The sequence below is a fragment of the Coregonus lavaretus genome (genome assembly GCF_964263955.1).
Source record: "Coregonus lavaretus genome assembly, chromosome: 3".
Lineage (NCBI taxonomy): Eukaryota > Metazoa > Chordata > Actinopteri > Salmoniformes > Salmonidae > Coregonus > Coregonus lavaretus.
The window spans coordinates 129,877-149,526 of NC_139990.1; the positions used below are offsets into that span (position 1 = coordinate 129,877).

The 19,650-nt window shown below is 45.1% G+C and overlaps 1 protein-coding gene across 1 annotated transcript in view; it reads left to right on the forward strand.

Annotated features, from left to right (window-relative positions):
* LOC311109104 (phosphatidylinositol-3-phosphatase SAC1-A-like) overlaps positions 1–19,240 on the forward strand; it is a 30,854-nt gene extending 11,614 nt beyond the window's left edge. Inside the window, exons 5-20 of the mRNA XM_084151911.1 lie at positions 1,863–2,012; positions 4,415–4,474; positions 4,713–4,746; positions 5,128–5,229; positions 5,466–5,551; positions 5,995–6,081; positions 6,221–6,289; positions 6,403–6,482; positions 6,805–6,903; positions 10,966–11,104; positions 11,920–11,989; positions 12,525–12,597; positions 14,994–15,087; positions 15,358–15,450; positions 15,960–16,017; positions 17,114–19,240. Coding sequence (XP_084008037.1) covers positions 1,863–2,012; positions 4,415–4,474; positions 4,713–4,746; positions 5,128–5,229; positions 5,466–5,551; positions 5,995–6,081; positions 6,221–6,289; positions 6,403–6,482; positions 6,805–6,903; positions 10,966–11,104; positions 11,920–11,989; positions 12,525–12,597; positions 14,994–15,087; positions 15,358–15,450; positions 15,960–16,017; positions 17,114–17,250 — 1,431 coding nt within the window. The 3' untranslated portion in view covers positions 17,251–19,240. The remainder of the gene's footprint in view (positions 1–1,862; positions 2,013–4,414; positions 4,475–4,712; positions 4,747–5,127; positions 5,230–5,465; positions 5,552–5,994; positions 6,082–6,220; positions 6,290–6,402; positions 6,483–6,804; positions 6,904–10,965; positions 11,105–11,919; positions 11,990–12,524; positions 12,598–14,993; positions 15,088–15,357; positions 15,451–15,959; positions 16,018–17,113) is intronic.
* The last annotated feature ends 410 nt before the right edge of the window (positions 19,241–19,650 follow it).

The following is a 19,650-nucleotide window of genomic DNA, read 5'->3' on the forward strand; positions in this document are numbered from 1 at the left end:
ACTGGTCTCCCAGTCCCTGTCGCTGAAAAACATCCCCACAGCATGATGCTGCCACCACCATGCTTCACCGTAGGGATGGTACCAGGTTTCCTCCAGACGTGACGCTTGGAATTCAGGCCAATGAGTTCAATGTTGGTTTCATCAGACCAGATAATCTTGTTTCTCATGGTCTGAGAGTCTTTAGGTGCCTTTGGCAAACTCAAAGCTGGCTGTCATGTGTATTTTACTGAGGAGTGGCTTCCGTCTGGCCGCTCTACCATAAAGGCCTGATTGGAGTGCTGCAGAGATGGTTGTTCTTCTGGAAGGTTCTCCCATCTCCACAGAGGAACTCTGGAGCTCTGTCAGAGTGATCATCGGGTTCTTGGTCACCTCCCTGACCAAGGTCCTTCTCCCCAATTGCTCAGTTTGGCCGGGCGGCCAGCTCTAGGAAGAGTCTTGGTGGTTCCAAACTTCTTCAATTTAAGAAGGATGGAGGCCACTGTGTTCTTGGGGACCTTCAATGCTGCAGAAATGATTTGGTACCTTTCCCCAGATCTGTGCCTCGACACAATCCTGTCTCGAAGCTCTACGGACAATTCCTTAGACCTCATGGCTTGTTTTTGCTCTGACATGCACTGTCAACTGTGGGACCTTATATAGACCGGTGTGTGCCTTTCCAAATCATGTCCAATCAATAGAATTTACCACAGGTGGACTCCAATCAAGTTGTCGAAACATCTCAAGGATGATCAATGGAAACAGGATGCACCTGAGCTCAATTTCGAGTCTCATAGCAAAGGGTCTGAATACTTATGTAAGTAAGGTATTTGTTTTTAAGTTTTAAGAAATTTGCTAACATTATTGGGTATTGTGTGTAGATTGATGAGGAAAACAATTATTTTAATCAATTTTAGAACAAGGCTGTAACGTAACAAAATGTGGAAAAAGTAAAATGGTTTGAATACTTTCCGAATGCACTGTATGTATACGGGTAAGGTGACTGACTATGCAACAGGATATAAGATAAACAGAGTAGCAGCAGCTTGTATGTGAGTGTGTTGTGTAGAGTCAGTATAAATGTATGTGCATATTATGTGCGAGTGAGAAAATGGACTTTGTGTGTGAGTATGTGATTATGTAGGACCCTGTGAGTGTGCATAGAGACATACTGAAAGAAGAGGGGAGGAACCTTGGACCTTCTCCTCCGATACTGTTGAGAAGGAGACAAGCAGGTGGGACGTGAGGGATCACGGAAAGACACATTGAGAAGTGCAACACTTTGGTAGAAAGGAGAAATTGTGGTCATAGCTGTAGTCATTCATGTCCGTCTTGTCTAGGGGATAATTTCTTGGATACTTGATTACTGACAAGCAAAAATCAATGGACTAATGAAACAAATACCAAAATATGGCTTTCCTTTAGACATCGGCTGCGTCCCAAATGTCACCTGCACCACATAGGGAATAGGGTGCAGCCATTTGGGACGCAGAGATCATTAGAAGTTGTGCACTAAACTCTGGGAGGGAGGTGAAGTGGACAAGGTTTAGAATGAAACCCATCAACTCGGAGGGCTATTGTAATATGTAAGAGATGATTTCAACCGTGCATAACGAGGCCCCATTTTGAAACCACCGGGGCTGTAATAGTACTTCAGAACATCTGATGCCGTTCAGATGTATTTTAGCCAGATGTATTTAATTTGTTTATAGGTCACCTAGTAAGATTATTGTCAATGTTTCTAAATAAAGCATGCTGTTTAATTTCATATGAAAAGTCCTTGGCTTAACAGCCTCTCTTTCCACATTTTCACACACACACAAAACGGCAAACTGCACTGTCATGAGTTGTGCCCAACCAGCTAAAATCTATTTTCTCCCATCCAGACGCAAGACAACAAGACATTCCTGTCCATGATTAACAACGTGCTGACTACAGATGGATTCTACTTCTGCACTGACTATGACCTGACCCACACCCTCCAGAGACTGGCCAACGTCAGCCACGACTTCCAGGAGATGAGCCTGCTGGAGAGGGTAGGAGAAGAGGGGGGAGGGAGAGAGGGAGAGAGAGGAGGAGGAGGGGAGAGAGAGAGAGAGAGAGGACAAGAGAGAGGAGGGGAGATAGAGGAGAGAGAGGGGGAGAGGGTGTGTGAAAAGAGGGTAGGAGAAGAGGGGGGAGGGAGGGAGGGAGAGAGAGCATGAGGAGGGGAGAGAGAGGAGGAGAGAGAGGGGAGGAGAGAGAGGGGGAGAGGGTGTGTGAAAAGAGGGTGGGGGTGTGGAAGGGGAGAGAGAGGAGAGCGGGGGGGTGGAAGAGGGTAGGAGGGGAGAGTGAGGAGGTGTGGAAGAGGGTAGGAGGGGAGAGTGAGGAGGTGTGGAAGAGGGTAGGAGGGGAGAGCGAAGAGGGTAGGAGGGGAGAGCGAGGAGGTGTGGAAGAGGGTAGGAGGGGCGAGCGAGGAGGTGTGGAAGAGGGTAGGAGGGGCGAGCGAGGAGGTGTGGAAGAGGGTAGGAGGGGAGAGCGAGGAGGTGTGGAAGAGGGTAGGAGGGGAGAGCGAGGAGGTATGGAAGAGGGTAGGAGGGGAGAGCGAGGAGGTGTGGAAGAGGGTAGGAGGGGCGAGCGAGGAGATGTGGAAGAGGGTAGGAGGGGAGAGCGAGGAGGTGTGGAAGAGGGTAGGAGGGGAGAGCGAGGAGGTGTGGAAGAGGGTAGGAGGGGCGAGCGAGGAGGTGTGGAAGAGGGTAGGAGGGGAGAGCGAGGAGGTGTGGAAGAGGGTAGGAGGGGAGAGCGAGGAGGTGTGGAAGAGGGTAGGAGGGGAGAGCGAGGAGGTGTGGAGGAGGGTAGGGGAGGAGGGGGTGAGAAATGACTATTGTTTCTCTGGAACAAAGACCCTGTCCAGAAACAACCCTAGACCCAACCTAACCCTCGAGGCTCTTGTGCAGACCTGGAAAGATTGATAGAGGTAGACAGTTTACCATACTGCTCATATCCAGAGGGCAAGGTGCAGCTACCACCATATTGCTTATAACTAACCGATTCTTTCAAATCTACATGAAGTGATTATTTTAGGAGCATAACAGTTGTTTTTGGACAGGGCCAGAGTTTTCTCCTATTGCATACCAAGCTAGTCAATCACAATGGCTTAGATGATGATATCCCTCTCTCATCCATATTGGAGGAGTGTCACTGGGGTGTTTGGGCTCCTGCCATTCATGTAAACCACACTAGTCACCTTGCCCTCGTGTACACACACACACACAGAAGCATTTACTCACGTAAACACACACACACACACACCACTGTCTGCTCAAACTGATGGAGATAATTTACTGCAGGCTGATTGACAGATACAGTGCCTTCAGAAATTATTCACACGACTTTACAAAGATACAGCCACCCTTCCTAACTTAGTTGCCGGATGGGAAGGAAACCGCTCAGAGATTTCACCATAAGGCCAATGGTGATTTTAAAACAGAGTTTAATGGCTTTGATAGGAGATAACTGAGGATGGATCAACAGCGTTGTAGTTACTCCACAATACTAACATAAATGACAGAGTGAAAAGAAGGAAGCCTGTACAAAATAAAAAATATTCCAAAACATGCATCCTGTTTGCAACTAGGCACTAAAGTAATACTGCAAAAAAATATGGCAAAGCAATTAACCTGTCCTGAATACAAAGTGCTATGTTTGGGGCAAATCCAACACATCACTGAGTACCACTCTTCATATTTTCAAGCATGGTGGTGGCTGCATCATGTTATGGGTATGCTTTTCATCGACAAGGAATAGGGAGTTTTTTAAGATAAAAATAAATGGAATAGAGCTAAACACAGGCAAAATCCTAGAGGAAAACCTGGTTCATTCTGCTTTCCACCAGACACTGGGAGACATAATCACCTTTCAGCAGGACAGTTAGCTAAAACACAAGGCCAAATATACACTGGAGTTGCTTACCAAGACGACATTCTCAGTGGCCTAGTTACAGTTTTGACTTAAATCTGCTTGAAAATCTATGGCAAGACTTGAAAATGGCTGTCAAGCAACAATCAACTTGACAGAGCTTAAATCGTTTTTTAAAAAGAATGACGAGCAAATCTTGTATAATCCAGGTGTGCAAAGCTCTTAGACTTACCCAGAAAGACTCACAGCTGTAATCGCTGCCAAAGGTGATTCTAACTTGTATTGACTCATGCGGTTGAAAACGTATGTAATCAAGAGATAGTGTTTTTCCCCCCATTAATTACACAAAATGTTAGTATTTTTTAAAAACTTTTACATTTGTTTTTTTTTGTAGATCGTTGACCAAAAATGACAATTTAAATCAATTATAATCCCACTTTGTAACACTAGAAAAGGGTTGTGAATACTTTCTGAAGGCACTATAGATTGAGGGATTGATTTATTGAGTCTGTGATTGACTGATTGGTTCTCCTGTTTCTAGGCAGATCAGAGGTTTGTGTGGAATGGAAGCCTCCTGAGAGAGTTCCTTGCACAGCCAGAGGTGAGTGTGATGATATGCCTTATAACACATTACACATGTCCACAGCCTTCCTCCTTTGTTTCTTATTCTAATGTACCAGAGGTAAGTGTATTAGAATATGGACAAGATAACGTCAACCTTACCCCTCCAAAATTAACTATATTTGTTTGAACAATAACTATAGACGACCACAGTCTTCCTCCTTTGTTTCTTGTTGAAATGTATCCAGTTTAAATGTGATATTTTCATTCCCTTTCAGCTCCACAGGTTTGCGATCCCTGTTGTCCATGGATGTATCCTTTGCATGGTCTTGCTTTGCTCCCACCGATCTTAGTGTAGTAGTAATCAGAACGTTGAGTTTGAATGGGTCTCTCTGAGTGTTCCAATAACCAATTTCAACTCAATGCAACTTAAATCATTCCCTCAGGGGCACTTTAGGTAACCGTCGCCAGGAAATAAATAATAACATCCTCTGCTTAGAGTACAAGAACAATAACATCCTCCACTTAGGGTTACGTCCCAAACGGCATCCTATCCCCTATATAGTGCACTACTTTTGACCAGACTATATAGGGGATAGGGTGCAGTTTGGGACACAGACTTAGGTACAACTTGGCCTATGGGCTGATGCTGTAGCAGTGTATTATGTGAGGTCCTTGATGAGCCTGATCCAGTCGTTGTGATGAAGCCGTGCCGTGTCAACGGGAAGATCTTTGAATGGATCCTCATATCCAGAAGGAGCTGCTTCAGGGCTGGGGTCAGGTACTACGTCAGAGGTAAGACACATGGCCACGTCCCAGTTGGCACCCTGTTCCCTATGTTGTGCACTACTTTAGACCAGGGCTCATAGGGCTCTGGTCTAAAGTAGTGCACTATATAGGGAACAGGGTGCCAATTGGGTACGCAGCCATTGTACTGTACTGAGCAGCATTACTGGCATGTTGAATCAGTAATGGCCCCGTGGACATGCGTAATCATTCTCTCATTATCATTATTCGGTTTTTTTCCTCAGGTATCGATTCTGAGGGCCACGCTGCTAACTTTGTGGAGACGGAGCAAATAGTCCTGTACAATGGAGGGAGGGCTTCATTCGTACAGGTGAGTTTGAAAAGTAGAAGTAGCAGTAGTAGTAGTAGTAGTAGAAGTAGTAGCAGTAGTAGTAGTAGTAGTAGACTGTAGTAGTAGCAGTAGTAGTAGAAGTAGTAGCAGTAGTAGTAGTAGCAGTAGTAGTAGACTGTAGTAGTAGCAGTAGTAGTAGTAGTAGCAGTAGTAGTAGTAGTAGTAGCAGTAGTAGTAGCAGTAGTAGTAGTAGTAGTAGTAGTTGTAGTAGTAGAAGTAGTAGAAGCAGTAGTAGTAGTAGTAGTAGTAGTAGTAGTAGTAGACTGTAGTAGTAGACAACAGCAATAGTAGTCGTAGAAATAGTAGTAGTAGAATTAATAGAAGTAGTAGTTGTTCCAGTTATTGAATAGGCTCTGAACCAATCCAGAGAAATAAGAGCGTTTTTAAAGTTTTTTTCAGATAATGTTTGTTTCCCTCCACAGACACGAGGCTCCATGCCCTTCTTCTGGTCTCAGAGGCCCAACCTGAAATACAAGCCCAAGCCACTGATCAGCAACAACACCAATCACGTAAGGGATTTTACATCTTCTGTTTCCCTCTTTCTATTGCATTACAGTACAACAGGTCAAAGGTTAGGTAAACCCACTCTGTGGATCTTTTGTCTACCAAATCATCAATTAACGCATTTTTCCCCAACTGTCTTCATAGATGGATGGCTTCCAGAGGCATTTTGACTCCCAGGTCCTCATCTATGGAAAGCAGACCATTCTGAACTTGGTAGGCCCCTCATTTTTTTTTAAGCCTCACAATGGCTAACATCACTTTGTCACATAATTGTGAGAGAGACGCATTAGAGAGATGGATATAAGATTGTGTTCTTTTTCCTCCAGGTCAACCAGAAGGGTTCAGAGATGCCCCTGGAACAAGCCTTTGCCAAGATGGCGACTGGCTTGGAGAACGGCATGATCAAGTAGGAACAGACCACCGCTCTCCTGAACACTCACCCATCTGGCTTAGCATTTTGAGTGATTTATACCTTTTTAGATGGGCGGCAGGTAGCTTAGTGGGTAAGAGCGTTGTGCCAGTAACCGAAAGGTCGCTGGTTCTAATCCCCGAGCCGACTAGGTGAAAAATCTGTCTGTGCCCTTAAGCAAGGCACTTAACCCTAATGGCTCCTGTAAGTCGCTCTGGATAAGAGCGTCTGCTAAATGTAAAAATGATGAGGATGGATGGATGAATGGATGGATGAATGGATGGATCTAGTGTATTCATGCTGTTTCTATTGGCTGCAGGTACGTAGCATTTGACTTCCACAAGGAGTGCAGCCGGATGAGATGGGATCGTCTGAATATCCTGGTGGACAATGTAGCTGAGACACAAGATGAATACAGGTATTTCTCCCTATTGACTCCTTTTTAAATAGCTGCTAGTCTACACCCACAACCATACAAGACTCAAGTTAAGTTCCTTAGCAAGAGGATAGGCATATGAACACAAAGGAGAGGGTCGTATTCATCCTTTCTACCCTTTTATCTCTGGTGTGTCTTCAGGGTAAAATACCTGTGATTACATTACAGTAGTCAGTCTGGTCTGTCTTCAGGGTAACATACCTGTGATTACATTCCAGTAGTCAGTCTGGTCTGTCTTCAGGGTAACATACCTGTGATTACATTACGGTAGTCTGTCTGGTCTGTCTTCAGGGTAACATACCTGTGATTACATTACGGTAGTCAGTCTGGTCTGTCTTCAGGGTAACATACCTGTGATTACATTACAGTAGTCAGTCTGGTCTGTCTTCAGGGTAACATACCTGTGATTACATTACGGTAGTCAGTCTGGTCTGTCTTCAGGGTAACATACCTGTGATTACATTCCGGTAGTCAGTCTGGTCTGTCTTCAGGGTAACATACCTGTGATTACATTACGGTAGTCAGTCTGGTCTGTCTTCAGGGTAACATACCTGTGATCACATTACGGTAGTCAGTCTGGTCTGTCTTCAGGGTAAAATACCAGTGAGTACAGTAGTCAGTCAGTGACGTCTGAAAAACCTCTGGGCATATGTGTTCAGGCTTGCATCCCAAATGGAACCCTATTCCATACATAGTGCACTAGTTTTGACCAGGGCCCAAGTAGACAAATCAAATCAACTCAAATTATATTTGTCACATGCGCCGAATACAACAGGTGTAGACCTTACAGTGAAATGCTTACTTACAAGCCCTTAACAACAATGCAGTTTTAAGAAAAATAAGTGTTAAAGTATTTACTAAATAAACTGGAGAAAAAAAAAGATTAACAAATATAAAAGAGCAACAATAACATAACAGTAACGGGGTGTCAATGCAAATAGTCCGGGTAGCCATGATTAGCTGTTCAGCAGTCTTATGGCTTGGGGGTAGAAGCTGTTGAGAAGTCTTTTGGACCTAGACTTGGCACTCCGGTACCACTTGTCGTGTGGTAGCAGAGAGAACAGTCTATGACTAGGGTGGCTGGAGTACTTTGGCAATTTTTTGGGCCTTCCTCTGACACATTAGGCATGGGTCCTCATATCCTCAAAAAGTTATACAGCTGCACCATCGAGAGCATCCTGACAGGTTGCATCACCGCCTGGGGCCAAGCTTCCTGCCATCCAGGACCTCAATACCAGGCGGTGATGAAACCAGTCAGGATGCTCTCGATGGTGCAGCTGTATAACTTTTTGAGGATATGAGGACCCATGCCTAATCTTTTCAGTATCCTGAGGGGGAATAGGCGTTGTCGTGCCCTCTGAATGACTGTCTTGGTGTGTTTGGACCATGATAGTTTGTTGGGGATGTGGACACCAAGGAACTTGAAACTCTCGACCCGCTCCACTACAGCCCTGTCGATGTTAATGGGGGCCTGTTTGGCCCTCCTTTTCCTGTAGTCCACGATCATCTCCTTTGTCTTCATCACGTTGAGGGAGAGGTTGGCACCACACTGCCAGGTCTCTGACCTCCTCCCTATAGGCTCTCTCATTGTTGTCAGTGATCAGGCCTACCACTGTTGTCGTCGGCAAACTTAATGATGGTGTTGGAGTCGTGCTTGGCCATGCAGTCATGGGTGAACAGGGAGTACAGGAGGGGACTGAGTACGCACCCCTGAGGGGACTTCTTGTTGAGGATCAGCGTGGCAGATGTGTTGTTACCTACCCTTACCACCTGGTGGCGGCCCGTCTAGAAGTCCAGGATCCAGTTGCAGAGGGAGGTGTTTAGTCCCAGGGTCCTTAGCTTAGTGATGAGCTTTGAGGGCACTATGGTGTTGAACACTGAGCTGTAGTCAATGAATAGCATTCTCACGTAGGTGTTCCTTTTGTCCAGGTGGGAAAGGGCAGTGTGGAGTGCAATAGAGATTGCGTCATCTGTGGATCTGTTGGGGCGGTATGCAAATTGGAGTGGGTCTGGGGTTTCTGGGATAATGGTGTTGATGTGAGCCATTACCAGCCTTTCAAAGCACTTCATGGCTACAGACATGAGTACTACGGGTTGGTAGTCATTTAGGCAGGTTACCTTGGTGTTCTTGGGCACAGGGACTATGGTGGTCTGCTTGAAACATTGTAGGTATTACAGACTCAGTCAGGGACATGTTGAAAATGTCAGTGAAGACACTTGCCAGTTGGTCAGCGCATGCTCGGAGTATATGTCTTTGTAATCCGTCTGGCCCTGCGGCCTTATGAATGTTGACCTGTTTAAAGGTCTTATTCACATCGGCAATGGAGAGCGTGATCACACAGTCGTCCGGAACAGCTGGTGCTCTCATGCATGCTTCTGTGTTGCTTGCCTCAAAGCACGCATAGGCTCGTGTCACTGGGCAGCTCGAGGCTGTGCTTCCCGTTGTAGTCCGTAGTAGTTTTCAAGCCCTGCCACATCCGACGAGCGTCGGAGCCGGTGTAGTATGATTCAATCTTAGTCCTGTATTGATGCTTTGCCTGTTTGATGGTTCGTCGGAGGGCATAGTGGGATTTCTTATAAGCGTCCGGGTTAGAGTCCCGCTCCTTGAAAGCGGCAGCTCTACCCTTTAGCTCAGTGCGGATGTTGCATGTAATCCATGGCTTCTGGTTGGGGTATGTACGTACGGTCACTGTGGGGACGACGTCATCGATGCACTTATTGATTAAGCCGGTGACTGATGTGGTATACTCCTCAATGCCATCGGATGAGTCCCGGGAACATATTGCATTCTGTGCTAGCAAAATAGTCCTGTAGCTTAGCATCTGCGTCATCTGACCACTTCCATATTAAGCGAGTCACTGGTACTTTCTGCTTTAGTTTTTGCTTGTAAGCAAGAATCAGGAGGATAGAGTTATGGTCAGATTTGCCAAATGGAGGGCGAGGGAGAGCTTTGTATGCGTCTCTGTGTGTGGAGGAAAGGTGGTCTAGAGTTTGTTTTCCTCTGGTTGCACATGTAACATGCTGGTAGAATGAGGTAAAACGAATTTAAGTTTCCCTGCATTAAAGTTCCCGGCCACTGGGAGCGCCGCCTCTGGATAAGCATTTTCCTGTTTGCTTATGGCCTTATACAGCTCGTTGAGTGCGGTCTTAGTGCCAGCATCGGTTTGTGGTGGTAAATAGACAGCTATGAAAAATATAGATGAAAACTCTCTTGGTAAATAGTGTGGTCTACAGCTTCCTGAGATACTCTACCTCAGGCGAGCAAAACCTCGAGACTTCCTTAGTATTACATTTCGTGCACCAGCTGTTGTTTACAAATATACACAGACCGCCACCCCTTGTCTTACCGGAGGCAGCTGTTCTATCCTGCCGATGTAGCGTATAGCCCGCTAGTTGTATGTTGTCCATGTCGTCGTTCAGCCACGACTCGGTGAAACATAAGATATTACAGTTTTTAATGTTCCGTTGGTAGGATAGTCTTGATCGGAGCTCATCCAGTTTATTCTCCAATGATTGCACGTTGGCCAATAGGACGGATGGTAGAGGCGGGTTACCCACTCGCCGACTAATTCTTACAAGGCACCCCGACCTAGGTCCCCTATATCTCTGTCTCTTTTTCATGCGAATGACGGGGATTTGGGTGAAGTAATCCTTCGCGTCCGACCTAGTTAAAGAATAAATCTTCGTCCAGTACGAGGTGAATAATCACTGTTCTGATATCCAGATGCTCTTTACGGTCATAAGAGACGGTGGCAGAAACAATTATGTACAAAATAAGTTACAGACAACGCGAAAAAACACACACACAATAGCACAATTGGTTAGGAGCCCGTAAAACAGCAGCCATCTCCTCCGGCGCCATTATATAGGGAATAGGGTGCCATTTGGGACACACCCCTAGCCTTGTCTTTATTATAAATGGACCCCTCTGTTGTCTCCCTGCAGCGGAGGGCTAGGTGGTGTCCCAACGTTACAGTGCTGTTACTGGCTCTGAGGATATGTGTTCTCCTAGCCTCGTCTACTGACCCCTCTGTCTCCCTGCAGCTACTTCATGGTTGACACGGAGGGGAAGGTGTTGTCCCAGCAGAAGGGGACGTTCCGCAGTAACTGCATGGACTGTCTGGACCGCACCAACGTCATTCAGAGCATGCTGGCCCGCCGCTCCATACAGTCCCAGCTACAGGTAGGAAGTCCTCCAGAGCTGGCCCGCCGCTCCATACAGTCCCAGCTACAGGTAGGAAGTCCTCCAGAGCTGGACCCGCCGCTCCATACAGTCCCAGCTACAGGTAGGAAGTCCTCCAGAGCTGGCCCGCCGCTCCATACAGTCCCAGCTACAGGTAGGAAGTCCTCCAGAGCTGGCCCGCCGCTCCATACAGTCCCAGCTACAGGTAGTAAGTCCTCCAGAGCTGGCCCGCCGCTCCATACAGTCCCAGCTACATGTGTGTGGATGGTATACGCTTATTTTTGCTAGACAGTACACTCCGATGGAGCAGGCAGAGTACCCCATTCTACCTCCATACTGTCCCAGCTGCAGGAGTGTGGGAGTTACACTTACACTCAGAGGGACCCTTTACTGCCTAATATGTTAATTTATACATTCCCAGCCACAGGTAGGAGCTATGAGGGTTGCACTCATTATCACTTGAAGAAAAGGAAAACCTGCACACTGCTCTGCAGTAGTATTTAAACCCATTATTTCTTGACAGATACTCAGCGACCAGGCGGAGTACCTCAAACCCCCTGGTTTCGCACACTGTGGGAGTTATCATTCTGACAGTTCCATAAGAGAACAAACTAAGAAAGTTATAGGTGGGAGGCAGAGAGTTGAACAAAGGGTTGCTCAAAGACAACCAGTAGCTACTGTTTCACACAGTTGGATACATTATTATTGACAGTTTCTTTTAGAGAACAAGCTGAAAGACTGAGCCCTGTCCCTAGTGTCCTACCTTATCCCCTTCTAAATGGACTTATGTATGCTTGTTTGGTGTTTGTCCACAGAGGATGGGTGTCCTGCATGTGGCCCAGCGGATTGAGGAGCAGGCTGATTTCGAGAAGATCTACAAGAATGGTAAGTGGCCACCCTCTACAGCACATGAATGGCAGCTACTTTAAGCCTTTTCACACTGCATTCTCTTAGGCCAGGGATATCACTAACCCTGGGTTAAACTTAGCCCCGGGCTAAGGGGGCTGTCAGCACTGGACTAAGGAGGCTGTCAGCCCCGGCTTAAGGAGGCTGTCAGCCCCGGGCTAAGGGGGCTGTCAGCCCCGGGCTAAGGGGGCTGTCAGCCCCGGCTTAAGGAGGCTGTCAGCCCCGGGCTAAGGGTGCTGTCAGCCCCGGGCTAAGGGGGCTGTCAGCCCCGGGCTAAGGAGGCTGTCAGCCCCGGCTTAAGGAGGCTGTCAGCCCCGGGCTAAGGGTGCTGTCAGCCCCGGGCTAAGGGTGCTGTCAGCCCCGGGCTAAGGGTGCTGTCAGCCCCGGGCTAAGGAGGCTGTCAACCCTGGGCTAAGTGTAGTGTGTGAACGCAGCTTTTGAGTGTCCTATGAGGTTGATCTGTCTGGTGTGTCACACTGCTCTGCTAATAATGTCTGTCTGTTTTCTGTGTTAGCTTGGGCTGATAATGCCAACGCATGCGCCAAACAGTACGCTGGTACAGGAGCCCTGAAGACTGACTTCACAAGGTATAGAAATGCGTTTCGGTGTGCTGCTGCCTTCAGAAAGTATTGTGTTACAGCCTGAATTCAAATGGATTAAATTTAGATTTTGTGTCACTAGCCTACACACAATACCCCATAATGTCAAATTATTTTTTACAAATTAATTAAAAATGAAAAGCTGAAATGTCTTGAATCAATAAGTATTCAACCCCTTTGTTATGACAAGCCTAAATAAGTTCAGGAGTAAACATTTGCTTAACAAGTCTCATAATAAGTTGCATGGACTCACTCTGTGTGCAATAATAGTGTTTAACATGATTTTTGAATGACTACCTCATCTCTGTACCCCACACATACAATTATCTGTAAAGTCCCTCGGTCGAGCAGTGAATTTCAAGCACAGATTCAACCACAAAGACCAGGGATGTTTTCCAATGCCTCGCAAAGAAGGGCACCTATTGGTAGATGGTTAAAAAAAAAAAGCAGACATTTGAATATCCCTTTTGAGCATGGTAAAGTTATTAAGTACACCTTGGATGGTGTATCAATACACCCAGTCACTACAAAGATACAGGCATCCTTCCTAACTCAGTTGCCGGAGAGGAAGGAAACCGCTCAAGGAGTTCACCATGAGGCCAATGGTGACTTTAAAACAGTTACAGAGTTTAATGGCTGTGATAGGAGAAAACTGAGTACGGATCAACAAAATTGTAGTTACTCCACAATACTAACCTTTCACTTTTTGTCCTGAATACAAAGTGTTATGTTTGGGGTAAATCCAATAAAACACATTACTGAGTACCACTCTCTATATTTTCAAGCATATTGGTGGCTGCATCATGTTATGGGTATTTTCATTTTTTTTGTAACCTTTATTTAACTAGGCAAGTCAGTTAAGAACAAATTCTTATTTACAATGACGGCCTACACCGGCCAAACCCGGACGACGCTGGGCCAATTGTGCGCCGCCCTATGGGACTCCCAATCACGGCCGGTTGTGATACAGCCTGGAATCGAACCAGGGGGGTCTGTAGTGACGCCTCAAGCACTGAGATGCAGTGCCTTCGACTGCTGCGCCACTCGGGAGCCCGTACCCACTCGGTATGCTTCTAATCGTTAAGGACTGGGGAGTTTCTCAGGATATAAAATCATCGGAATGGAGCTAAGCACAGGCAAAATCCTAGAGGAAAACCTGGTTCAGTCTGCTTTCCATCAGACACCGGGAGATTAATTCACCTTTCAGCAGTACAATAACCTAAAACACAAGGCCAAATCTACACTGGAGTTGCTTACCAAGAATGTTCCTGAGTGGCTGAGTTAGTTTTGACTTAAATCTACTTGAAAATCTATGGCAAGACTTGAAAATGGTTGTCTAGCAATTTGACAAAGCTTGAAGAATTTTGAAAAAAATCATGGGTAAATGTTGCACAATCCAGCTCTTAGAGACTTACCCAGAAACACTCACAGCTGTAATTGGTGCCAAAGGTGCTTCTACAAAGTATTGACTCATGGGTGTGAATGCTTATGTAAATTAGATATTTATGTATTTTATTTTCAATACATTTGCAAACATTTCTACAAACATGTTTTCACTTTGTCATTATGGAGTATTGTGTGTAGATGGGTGAGAGAGAGAAAATCAATTTAATCCTTTTTTTAATTCAGGCTGTAACACAACACAATGCGGAATAAGTCAAGGGGTATGAATACTTTATGAAGGCACTGTATACAGGCCTGCATGTCAGTGTACCTCTGACCTCTGAAATATATACAGGCCTGCATGTCTCCAGAGACTGTGCTCGTGTGTTTGGAGGTCAACTGTTGGTTGTGTGGCTTCAATTTGAAGTCACTTTTCTTTCATTTCTATGCAGACTGTCTACATTTTTACATTTACATTTTAGTCATTTAGCAGACGCTCTTATCCAGAGTGACTTACAGTTAAGTGAGTGCATATATATATTTTTTCATACTGGCCCCCCGTGGGAATCGAACCCACAACCCTGGCGTTTGCAAACGCCATGCTCTACCAACTGAGCTACATCCCTGCCGGCCATTCCCTCCCCTACCCTGGACGACGCTGGGCCAATTGTGCGCCGCCCCATGGGTCTCCCGGTCGCGGCCGGCCACGACAGAGCCTGGATTCGAACCAGGATCTCTAGTGGCACAGTTAGCACTGCGATGCGGCGCCTTAGACCACTGCGCCACTCGGGAGCTAGGTACTAGCTGGTTGGTGGATAATCTCCGTGTGGCCACGAGCTGTTGATGGATGTTATTTCTCCTTCAGCAGATTGATGCCATTAGTGTTGCTACGTGGACATTAGGGCAGACAGTCTGGCTACTTGCTTGCTGGTGACTGTATCACTCATTGTTGTGTTGACAGTGTCTGTTATTGATGGTTGTTGTTTCCTGTCCTCCGCCAGGACAGGGAAGAGGACGCAGATGGGCCTGGTGATGGACGGAGTCAACTCTGCCATTCGCTACTACAAGAACAACTTCTCTGACGGCTTCCGACAAGTACGTCTGATTTTTTCAGTTTAAAGGCCTAGAAAAAGGGACGTGTTCCTTTGGTGAACTACATAAGGTAGTCACAGCAATAAATAATCAGATATCTACTGTGTAGTTGATACATTTGCTGCTATAGACCAATATCGTTTTCCTCTAAAATCATAATTTTACAAAAACTGAACATAATTCTTCATCCATGTTTTTGTAGAGAGACATGGAGATATTTCGCTGTGTCCTTTAAAGAGTAAATAAAATAGTATTTGTGTTTCTTGTCTCCAGGATTCCATTGATTTGTTCCTTGGAAACTACGCTGTTGATGAAACAGACGGACCCACTCCACTCCGCATCCAGAAGGACTGGAAGTTCCTCACGGTCAGTTGCCTCTCCCCATCTCACAGTAGTAATCAAATCAAAATCAAATCAAAATTGTATTTGTCACATGCGCCGAATACAACCGGTGTGTAGGCCTTTTCAGTGAAATGCTTACTTACAAGCCCTTAACCAACAATGCAGTTTTAAGAAAAATAAGTGTTAAGTAAAAAATAGATAAGTAGAAAATTAAAGAGCAGCAGTAAAAATAACAGTAGCGAGGCTATGAACAGGGGGTACCGGTACAGAGTCAATGTGCGGGGCACAGGTTAGTCGAGGTAATTGAGGTAATATGTACATGTAAAGGGATTTATTATAGGGGTGAGAAGTGGGGAGAGGCCTTTTTGGGATGTCCTGGCACCACTCAGGATGCCAAGACTGATCATCATGTTTTGTGATTCACTTTACACGACTAAATCTCTGGTACTCTCCTCCATTTTAATACCGAGTTCTGCTTCCCCCCCCCCCCCCCAAACTACGAATAATATATTTTAGTCATCTTTGTCTTGCAGCTGCCCATCATCATGGTGGTGGCGTTCTCTATGTGTATCATCTGCCTCCTCATGGCTGGTAAGAAAACCACTGTTGATCTCCATCTGACAACCCCTTGTCTAAAGGAACATTTTAGCCTTTTAACTTTTAACTCTAGCCATATTAACCTCAGGACACAAGGGCATGCTAGCTTGTTCTGTTTTTGTCTATATCCTTAAAATGTTTCATCTCTGGTCACAAAAATGTATAAATTTGTTATGGTCTCTGACAAGTGTCCCCCTCTGTCTCTTTGTGTCCTTGATATGTGTTGTTCTCTGACGAGTGGTGTCCCCCTCTGTCTCTTTGTGTCCTTGATATGTGTTGTTCTCTGACAAGTGTCCCCCTCTGTCTCTGTGTCCCCCTCTGTCTCTGTGTCCTTGATATGTGTTGTTCTCTAACGAGTGGTGTCCCTCTGTCTCTTTGTGTCCTTGATATGTGTTGTTCTCTGACGAGTGGTGTCCCCCTCTGTCTCTTTGTGTCCTTGATATGTGTTGTTCTCTGACAAGTGGTGTCCCCCTCTGTCTCTGTGTCCCCCTCTGTCTCTGTGTCCCCCTCTGTCTCTTTATGTCCTTGATATGTGTTGTTCTCTGACGAGTGTCCCCCTCTGTCTCTGTGTCCTTGATATGTGTTGTTCTCTGACAAGTGTCCCCCTCTGTCTCTTTGTATCCTTGATATTTGTTGTTCTCTGACAAGTGTCCCCCTCTGTCTCTTTGTGTCCTTGATATGTGTTGTTCTCTGACAAGTGTCCCCCTCTGTCTCTGTGTCCCCCTCTGTCTCTGTGTCCTTGATATGTGTTGTTCTCTGACGAGTGGTGTCCCCATCTGTGTCTCTGTGTCCTTGATATTTGTTGTTCTCTGACAAGTGTCCCCCTCTGTCTCTTTGTATCCTTGATATTTGTTGTTCTCTGACAAGTGTCCCCCTCTGTCTCTTTGTGTCCTTGATATGTGTTGTTCTCTGACAAGTGTCCCCCTCTGTCTCTGTGTCCCCCTCTGTCTCTTTGTGTCCTTGATATGTGTTGTTCTCTGACAAGTGGTATCCCTCTGTCTCTTTGTGTCTTTGATATGTGTTGTTATCTGACGAGTGTCCCTCTCTGTCTCTTTGTATCTGACGAGTGGTGTCCCTCTCTCTTTCCCAGGTGACACGTGGACTGAGACCCTGGCGTACGTGTTGTTCTGGGGCACTGCTGCTGCAGTCACCGCTGCCGTCATAGTCTTCAACGGCCGTGACTTTGTGGACGCCCCCAAACTGGTGCAGAAAGAGAAGATGGACTGAATGTGTGTTTGTGGAAAGCAGCTCGGCCCAGCGGACTCCTATACCTCTTCATCTTCATCCAACTCTTCTTCCTCCCGGCTGCTTGAGGCTCGGACACTGTACTGACCTGCTGCTCTCCACACTGTCCTCCTAGGGAGCATCCCAAATGGCACCCTATTCCCTATATAGTGCACTGGAATAGGGTGCCATTTGGGACAGCGCCTTAGAGTTTCCATTGGGGTTTCTACTCTAACCCACTGAAGCCGCTCTGAACTCTACAGTCTCCTATCAGACTCTGGCCTCCTTCACTTCCTTCCTATCCCACATTCCTTAGATCATGATGTATACTGACCTTTTATTATGTTTAATTTCTCTGTGTTGGACAAGGTTGGTGTACGTTCGGTCAACCTTGGTTATGGTTTAACCAACTGAAGGCATATGGTAATAGTTAGTTATTACAGAGGTCTCAGAAAACTTTTGATGGCACTTTAGTGAATTGCAGCAGAATTCTTCATTTTCCATGAAAGCAACTTAAAAACAAGACAATGTTCAATATTCTTGTTATACATTAATTAATGGTTTCTTTGGTTTTAACGTTTCTGTTTACTGTAATTATAATGCAGTGATGTCTTTTAAACAATAGGAATCTACAGAGAAACGTTTGGCACTTTCACATGCACTAGAATGACTGGGGTACATCGTTTAGAAAGATAACATGTTTTAGTTGTTCTCTTGAATGTAAGCCTTACTAAATAAGCCTTACTAAACGACTAATTTAAAGAACATCTAAACTAGCTAGTTCTCCTAGAGAAGAATGACGTGGGGGTCGGGGGGGACAATGTATTCCTATTATGAACTTAAATCATGCAGTAGTATTTATTATGATTCTATTTTTAAGTAAGGGTTTCTTGCTTATCTTACCATCTTGTTTTGGCACTTTGGGTGAACATGAAATAAGTTGCACATAGTATGTGATCTGAGCGGTGTGAGATGTTGTTAATTCATTTAAGCAATAAGGCCCGAGGGGGTGTGGTATATGGCCAATATACCACGGCTAAGGGTTGTTCTTAGGCACGACGCAACGCAAAGCCATATACCACAAACCCCCCGAGGTGCCTTATTGCTATTATAAACTGGTTACCAACGTAATTAGAGCAGTATAAAAAAAAAAATGTGTCCTACCCATGGTATACGATCTGATATACCACGGCTTTCAGCCAATCAGCATTCAGGGCTGGAACCACCCAGTTTATGATGTTGGTTAAAGGGTAGTCACCATATCATAGTTCTGTCCTAATAACCTTGACTTGTCAGTGTTTTCTTGTTGACCTCTCACAGTAATTTGGGATTGTTATGCTCCAGATACAGAATTTAAAACCACACGTTAGACCTCTACTCTTACAAGCTTGCCCCTCCATGATTGAGGGAGTGGACATAACCATTCCTTGTTATCGTGAATATGTTTGAATATGATTTATAATCTTAATGGTTTTCAGGCTTTTTTCCCCAGACTTTCTGTATTCAATAGATTGTTTTGTAGCTCTGAATATTTCCATCTTGCATATGCAGTGTTGAGTACTTATTCTAAATACAGAAGTGGAGGTCATTGCATAAATATTTTTGAACGTAATTGCAATTCCATTGCTCCTTAGAATGTATTATTGTAATCTGCCAGTGATTTACTACAAAATAAGTTTTAGCTCAATTAGAATTATGTTTTAGTTAATATGCTAGAATTAATATTTATTCTAGCTGGGCAGTGGTAACTACAAAGAGGGGAGGACCAACTCAAGCTTGTCTACTTTGATACCGTTATGTCTGTGTTTCCATGAACATATCCTTGTAATTATAGATGCTATATATTTTACAATGAGATTGTACGCTGAGCACTTATTTGCAAAGTCTATACTAAATGTAAAGATCAAGTAGTGATTTTTGTCTGAGTGAGAATTTAGAAATGTTTACCTGATCTTCTGTGTGAGTCAACAGCATTTTAAAGGTGTATGATTTGCCTGGTGAATATTTTTTGCTTATATGGGGATTGGAAACAATCTTGATTTATGTTTTTAATATTTATCTGACACAGGAGGCTGGTAGCACATTAATTGGGGAGGATGGGCTTGTTGTAATGAGTGGAATGGTACCGAACGTGTTTCCATGTGTTTGATGCCATTCCATTTACTCCGTTCCACAATTATTATGAGCCGTCCTCCCCTCAGCAGCCTCCACTGCTTTCAGAATATTAGATGTATTTTGGAATATGGTTGTTTCCGTGAATGGATTAATAGTGGTAGTGGATGATTTTATTTTTTAAATCATATTTTTTTACTCCGTCACCATTCCTTGGTTGGTATTCAAAACCCTGAACATTCCCATATGAGCATAATACATGTAACTGGGGCTGCGATGTAGCCTGGTCCC